Raw genomic sequence first — 7,795 nt, 5'->3', positions numbered from 1 at the left:
AGTTTCAATGACCTCCCTATGGAGAAGGCATTTTAGGGCCTCACAAGTTTAAAGAAATGGAAAGAAATGTTGGTAATCTATATATATATATATATACTGTATATATATATATATAAGTATAGCCTATTAGGTTTGTTTGTGCTATGTATTTTAAAGCTTGTAATATAATGGTGATTGTTAGCTTATGCAATACGCTAAAATATTGAAATCCATTGTCAGTTGTTAGTCAAATCTCATGTACATAACGCTATATGTTACCATATTACTTTTATGTGATATGGAGTTTGTCTTTGTAGGCAGTGAGGCTGCTCACTTGGAAAGGAGCTATGAGGTATCTTGTGCATTAGATGGATAGCTCATCCATAAATGAAAAATCTTTCATCATATACTCACCCTCATGTCATTTTTAACCTGTATAACTTTCTTTTTTCTGCAGAACACAAAGAAGACATTTTCATTGGTAACCAAACAACATTGGCCCCCATTGACTTCCACTGTATAAATCCACACAAAATATCTCCTTTTGTGTTCCACCAAACAAAGAATTTCATACACAGGTCCTAAATGACATGATGATAAATAAATGAAGACACAATTTTTATTTTTGTGTAACCTCTCCTTTAAATGACGAATGTTCAAAGGTCTAAATGCCCTGCGGTCTTTTGTCAAATTGCTTGTGCTTTCACAATGCCACCGAGCATTGAAGATAGTCACATTTTTGATTAGGCTCAAAGGTTCCATTCATGTTGATTAATAACTCAGACATGTTTCCCAAGCAACCAATATATATGTTGTCCTTGGCTCTGGGCTATTCCCAAGTCAAGTGAGTAAATCCCACAATTAGCGGTGTCTGAGACATTCAAGCTTATTTCCAATCACAGCCTCATTACGTGTCATGTTTCCTTTCAATACATCACAAGCCTCTAGGTCCCCAAACGTCTTTGTTAGTGGCCAATTCAGCAGATTAGATTGAATAAGATGTTTAGGTTGTTACATATTTCTTGTAGGGACTCTTCAAAACGAATTGACCCTTCACAACACCCAGACAAGTTGCGAAGATAATGTCCGACAAGCTTTTTTTCAGTGTAAGTGTGTGCAATCCCTGGGGAAATAGTGAAGATTTTTTGGAGAAATTACACTCTGATTTCAGACATAAAGGTCTGCTTTACGACTTCATTCCTGCAAACGTCTTTCCTTTAAAATGTCACTGCAATTGCGGCTCTCTGAAGGCTGAAGGTGCGCTCATCACATCACAGGGAGGCAAATATGGGCAAGCTTGCTCATTCTTGTAAAATATAAGTAATATATCAATTAATATTATATTCTGCCTTAAAACACCACTTGGCGAACACTCCTGTCTGTATTTCGTTCATTAATAATTCCAATAATATCGTGTCTCTTATCTGTATGTGATGTGAACTCCGTCATTCTCTTTCATTTAGAATGATTTTGAAAAGTTATAACTTAGTTATTGTTTATCGTTATAGTGTGGAGGTTAATTAAAGCTGGGTATATATATCTGTTTACTATTACAATAATTGAAAAGCTGTTTTTTCATTTTAATCACCAAAGCTCTACTACGCCAGGTTTGTCAGACTAGTTTGTTTGTCGGATTAAATGGCGGTCAGTCACGTGATTTCCCTTAAAAAAACATGTAATGTATTAAGTTCGTTATTTATGTCAAGGGTCACACTCTGAACAGTAAATAAGATAAGTGATACAATCACTTCTATTGCATGGACACAAAACCCATGAAAGTCAATAGGGGCCAGTTAACAACATTCTTCAAAATATCTTATTTTGTGTACTGCTGAGAAAGAAAGTCATACAGGTTTGAAATGACAAGAAGGTGAGTAAATGATGTAAGAAACATTTTGGTGAACTATCACTTTAATAATAAAAAACATGTCAATGTTCTTAAGTAGGCTAAATATGACATATTTTTGTTTTAATATTTCATACGAAGTTATGTTTTTTGACATACACATTTTGATACATATTTTCCAAAAAATATTGTCTGTAAATATAAAAATACACAAGGTTTTATGTTTTAGTTAAGCTTAAAACAAATAAAAGTGAATATGAAGTTTATTGAAGTATTTTTATTTTGTATGAATTTCCTCATCATTATCATAAAGAGGCCATTTGTGTGTAGGACTTGCTTTTCAAGAATCAGTGATTCTTCAGTTCCAAACCAGTGTGACTTTTTTTCTTCCATGGAACCCAACAGGAGACGTTAGACAGAATGACTGACAGCCTCAGTATGCTTTTAGTTTTACTGTATGGGAAAGAACAGTGTCGGTTTCCTCCTGGGTTCCGTGGAAGAAAGTCATGCAAGTTGGAATAACTTTTTACTCATTAATGCTCGATTAATGTTGACAATGTGTTTCAGGTTCATACAACATAAACGGCCATGTTCACTGGAGCCAACAGACAATGTTGGGAAATGGGGAACCATGGGGTTTGTGATTTTATACTTAATCACTGAACATTTCAAATAGCCGCAAGTCATCAAATCCACCTGTCATAAACAATACCACTATCTGACCTCAGAGCATTTGTTCCACCTGAAGACATTCACAATTGCACAACCCCACCAACTATTTTCACATCTGACGTAAATGTCCCACAGGAGAATGAAAAACTTGTGCCTTCCTGATAATATACATCCTGTTTATTTATACTTACAGTTATATTGTCAGTGATTTTGAAGGTGCAGTCTTGTAATTTCTAGTAAAGAGAGCCTTTTCACACTCACCATGCCATGGTTTAGCCACTGAGGTATAAAGTTGTCGAGAAGTCTTGGGTAAACCAGATCTCTGTCGTACAGGTACAGAGCCCAGAACATAGTCACCACAAACTACAAACAAAACAAACAAAAAACGATGAACGTTTTTTCAAATGTAATCTATATATTAAGAGCATAATATTGTGTCTCTGCTTAACACATACAAAAACACAGAAGTAATTAATCATGTTTATTTGCGAATAAAACAAAATTGCATCATTTCATCTTTTAAGACAGTTCATGCAAATATTTTAAATAGAGCCCACGCCTTGCATGAGACCTCCAGCAGATTTTTCAACCAACTGCTTGACTCTTAAAGGGACAGTTCACCAAAAATAAAAACTCACCCTCGATTTGTTTCAAATCTGTATACATTTCATTGCTCAATATTTGGATTGATATACATACCATAGTAAGAAAAATGGTAGTGAAAGGTGCCCCAGAAATGTTCGCTTTCCTGCATTCATTAAAAGATCTTCTATTTTGTTCAACAGAACACATAAATTTCACAACAACAACAACAAATGTATACAGATGTGGAACAACATGAGGTGAGTAATTAAGACAGAATTTTTTCGGGGTGAACTGTCTCTTTAACACCTGCACCTCATTTTGACAAAAACTAGAACTTCTAAACTTCTAAAATCCTCTTTGATTCCCCACATAAAGGACGCAATATCTACACAAAACCCATGACGAACACTAAACCCAGCAATGTGAACAGCCGAACACGTGGAGCTGATATTTTTTCCATCAGCATACCATAATTAATCCCTGAGAGCTGTGAGTTCTTCTCCCTGCTTTCATCCAGCCCTCACTCGGAGATACAGATGTCTTGTGTAGTAAAGATGCTCCTAAGCTTACGAGGACATCACACACGCTGTAATAAAACAAGCATGCTTGAGCTGAGCCTGCAGGCCGTCCGAAAGAGCATTCCAGGTAGTCCGGGAGCAAGAAAATTCACTCCCTCGACTCAGAACTGCTCAAACGTATTTGCATTAAAAGGCCTCATTTATGGACGTAACAGGTTCTTGTTTGGATTGGGCGTCCCCGATTATTTTGCAGGATTCTGGTTTCCACGGCTTGGATGATGGTCGCTGTACCCAAATAAACAGGCAGCGCTATGAGGATAAATGTTGTGAATGGGAACTGTTGTGCTTTGAAAGCATATTTCAAGTGAACGGTTGAACCTCATCTTGAAGGCGTAGAACACAAATTGAATTAAGTTCAGTCAGAGAGGTGGTTTATTTGGTTTTGATGGTTCCACACTCTCTCATCGGGCACTACTGTAGATAAACCGCATAACACACGGCAAAGCTTCTATATTATCCATCAACTGAGGGAATTTATACATTTATGTAGCCACATAGACTACCTGGATAGTGCAGAAATTGGTCCTATTTTGTTCTATAATATCAGGAAAGAAAGTTTGTACAACGATTTTTTCCTACTAGTCAATGGTGGCAAAGAACTGTTTAGTTACAAGCATTCTTCTAAATTTCTTTCTCTGTGTTTTAAATTTATAGAGATTTGCGACAATTTGAGAGTGGATAAATAAAGATATATTTTTCATTTTTGGGTGAACAGTTCTTTCAAGCTAGGTTTCACAGCCAGAGTCACACCTATCAGTAATAAGTGCCAGGAAGTGACCCGGCTATGGCTAACAAAGGATGCATATCACGTGAACAGTTTCCAAATATTACTATTGGTCATTGTGATGTCTGTAAACTGAGCCTCATATTCAGCTCCTACACTGAGAGCCACGGACAAGTCAAGCATCAAGTCTGTGTTCATATCACGGCTGTCTGGCAGCTACTTTTTTTACAAGCTAACAAGGAAGGCTTCCTTGGTCTGTCATCACCTCTTCTTTACACCGAGCTATTTACACCGTGCAGAATTAATTATTACTTATAACTCTGAATTATTTATTTATTACTCATTGCCCTGTTTACTCTAAGAGCCGGTTTCTGTTATCTGTGATATGGGGGTTGCCTGTGTCTCGTTCATTAAAATGAAATGAGCAGAGTCAATTTTCTTTCCACTTAACGTTTAGGTCACTTTGACACTGTCCTTCGACATCTTTAATTTCCCGCTAACATTACGGCATGCAATATTAAAACATCTTTAGCCGGCTGGAGACAAAGGAAGACACAGTTGTGAGCACAATATTAATATTTTCCTTGCAATTATCTAATCGCCATGATAGACATACACACACAAGCAACAGCGAAGCTGGTTGTGCAACAATTAAGTGCAACCAATGCAGACTGATAGTATTTGCATGTCAAATGGACTGTACTTTTAAGACAATGTGTTGGTGTCTGTAGTCCCCTTATGCAAAGTATCGTGTGTGAATGTGTCCAGATATAGCAGTAAGTGCTGAGAGAATACAGATCCTGTCTGACCCGACAGGCAGGCTCATGACTGTTCCGTCAGCTTCCCTATTGTGCCTTTAAGGTTATGGATGATTCAATGTTTTCATGGTCTAAATACAGACCTGAAGGCACCTACTGTCTATTCATGTCTGATGAATAATTCTAAACCTACTTTTCTGGTTGTCAGACGTTGTGGAACATGCCCATGATGACCTGAAACTGTGTTTCCTCTATTAGGACACCTGTGTGAACTTGTGGGTATCTGGCGTCTGACATCCACTATACTGTACAGTAGCCTATATCACCCTAAGTTTACCAGCTGGTTCGAAGAAATTAATGCTAGTCATTATAAAAGCTCTAGTATCATTTGTTTTTATATGATTCTTTGTTCAACACTTTGTTTTACATTATAGTAATATATTTTTTTAGGTGCAACATTTAGAATAAATAGCGACCTTCATGAACAATTTTTATTTGGTAATCGTTCATCCCAAAATAAAAATTCTGTCATCATTTACCCTCTTGTCATTTCAAACATGACTTTCTTCCTTCCGCAAAACACAAAAGAAGATATATTGAAGAATGTGGTTAAATGGTCCGCATCCACTTGAATTGGTTTCGAGTCCATACAATAGAAGTGAATGGAGGCCAGTGCTGTTCGGTTTCTTCAAAATATCTTCTTTTGTGTTCTCTGGAAGAAGTCATATATGTTTTAAATGACAAGAGGGTGAGTAAATTATCATTTTTGAGGAAACTATCACTTGCCCAATTGCCCAATAAGAGCCCTTTTTAGATGGGAATTTCAATATTGATTGTGTAAAAAGCATCCCATTGTGAGATCTTATCTTGCTTTTTTCAAATTCTAGGCAAACCTATAGGCTTAAATGCTTTAGCAACATAGTTTTGATTTATTTGTGACTGGTTTTTGTCATAAAATAATTCCCATTAGTTACATTTGTGTAATTCCATATAGTTTTGTTGATTTTAGTATTATTCTAAAAAATGTAAAAACATATAAATATGGAATGAAAAATTGCCCCTAAACTTCTAAACGGTAGCGCAAACACAGAATATAAATGTAACTGTTAAACTGCATGGTTGTATTAAATGCTTGAGTTGTAAAATAGCATCTGTCAAGCATTTTGCAGCGTGCGGTATTTTACCGTCATCAACCCCTACCAATGTGCTCTTTACACAACCCTCCTTTTTTGAATCCACTGAACGATTGCTCGAAACAAGTTTTGAATAGTCGCCTCTGTTTTCCTGTGGTTTCAGATCTTAATGTCAATGACATGAGTGGGAGGAGAAGGGTAACTTCAGACAAAGTATTGCATTCATGTTGCATTACAGTACAATTTTTTTTCGTTCCCACACATTAACAATGGAACTTGATGGCTTAGAGAGTTTACTGTAGGTTCACACACTTAAGCTAACCGCACCGTAAGTCAGCAAGCCAATGACTGATTTGGCAATGTACAAAAAAGCTGTTCATGAAGGCTTACAGTATAACGGCTGACAATTTTCTGGGATATTTTAGCTGCACATCATTTATTCCAAGTGTGTGTTTTTTTCATTTCAATCCTAATTTTCTAATGTTGATTCTATCTAAACATCATCTTCTTAAACTGGAAGCAGCATGTTATATGAAGTTTATGTAGGTCATGAGTTGGCAGCGATGCTCACTCTCTGGCTGTAGGTCTAACTAACACAAATAAACAGAATTCTCATAGATCTCAATCAGTTAGTGTACATATGCGTAAAGAGAAATCTCAGTGGTGTTTACGCACCACACCAACAGGAAAGGCCAGAACAGCCATCATCCAGTCCCGCAGTCCAATGAGCTTCTTCAGTTGTCTCTCTTGCTCCATACTTGCGCTGCCTTTTGTTAACAGGCTGGAGAGATCAGTCAAGACGCAGACTCCGAAGAACACAGCCTGAATGACCTGAGAAAACCATAACACACGGTTTAGGCAACTCTCAAAAATGAATTTCATTGTATCCTGAGAATAAAAAGTTTTCATACTCTTGTTAAGGCAAACATTTCAGTTTTTTTTATTGAGGACCACTCATCAACATTCAAAACCAAAGCCGTTTTTAAAAGGGAACACAAAGGGAGGTTGAATGCGAACTTGAGGCAAGCAAGACATCCATTGTCTCAAAATAGATCTGAGTCTTGCAGGTGCCATCATTTTCCAATGGCAAGCAGTCTCACATCACAAGAAACAGACACAGCTGACAAGCTTTATCGTTTTAAATGCAAACACAAACCGCACACAAACTGACTTTTAAACACAACCCTTCCTCCGTCTTTAGATAATAGGTATTTTGAAATCCCCCTCCATTAGTGGGCAGTCATGATAAAAGCATTAAGAGATTGCTTTGACATTAATTTACGACGGAACATTAAGGAACTATGAGGGTTTCTTTATTAAATCTCCACCGTAGATATCCAACATGCGAAAATGTCTTCCATTAATACACTCTTTAATATTTCATTCCTCATTATCTCTCCTAGGTCCTAGATTTGTTTCCTGGTCTCTTAAGACAAGAGAACAGAACACCCCAGATCTCGCAAGCTCTGAGTGCCAAATGTAAATGTTCGATTTGTCCAAATCCATCTTTTATTTTAAAC

At 36.9% G+C, this 7,795-nt stretch overlaps 1 protein-coding gene across 1 annotated transcript in view; it reads right to left on the bottom strand.

Moving 5' to 3' along the window:
* The window catches only part of aig1 (androgen-induced 1 (H. sapiens)), a 30,219-nt gene that overhangs the window by 19,822 nt on the left and 2,602 nt on the right, over positions 1 to 7,795 (bottom strand). The window contains exons 2-3 of the mRNA XM_056764220.1: positions 6,951 to 7,106; positions 2,759 to 2,860 (exon numbers count right to left, since the gene is read on the bottom strand). Coding sequence (XP_056620198.1) covers positions 2,759 to 2,860; positions 6,951 to 7,106 — 258 coding nt within the window. The remainder of the gene's footprint in view (positions 1 to 2,758; positions 2,861 to 6,950; positions 7,107 to 7,795) is intronic.

The sequence above is a fragment of the Triplophysa dalaica genome, chromosome 13 (assembly GCF_015846415.1).
Source record: "Triplophysa dalaica isolate WHDGS20190420 chromosome 13, ASM1584641v1, whole genome shotgun sequence".
Taxonomy (NCBI): domain Eukaryota; kingdom Metazoa; phylum Chordata; class Actinopteri; order Cypriniformes; family Nemacheilidae; genus Triplophysa; species Triplophysa dalaica.
The sequence above is the reverse complement of the archived record's forward strand: the minus strand, read 5'-3'. Positions and strand labels throughout refer to the sequence as shown.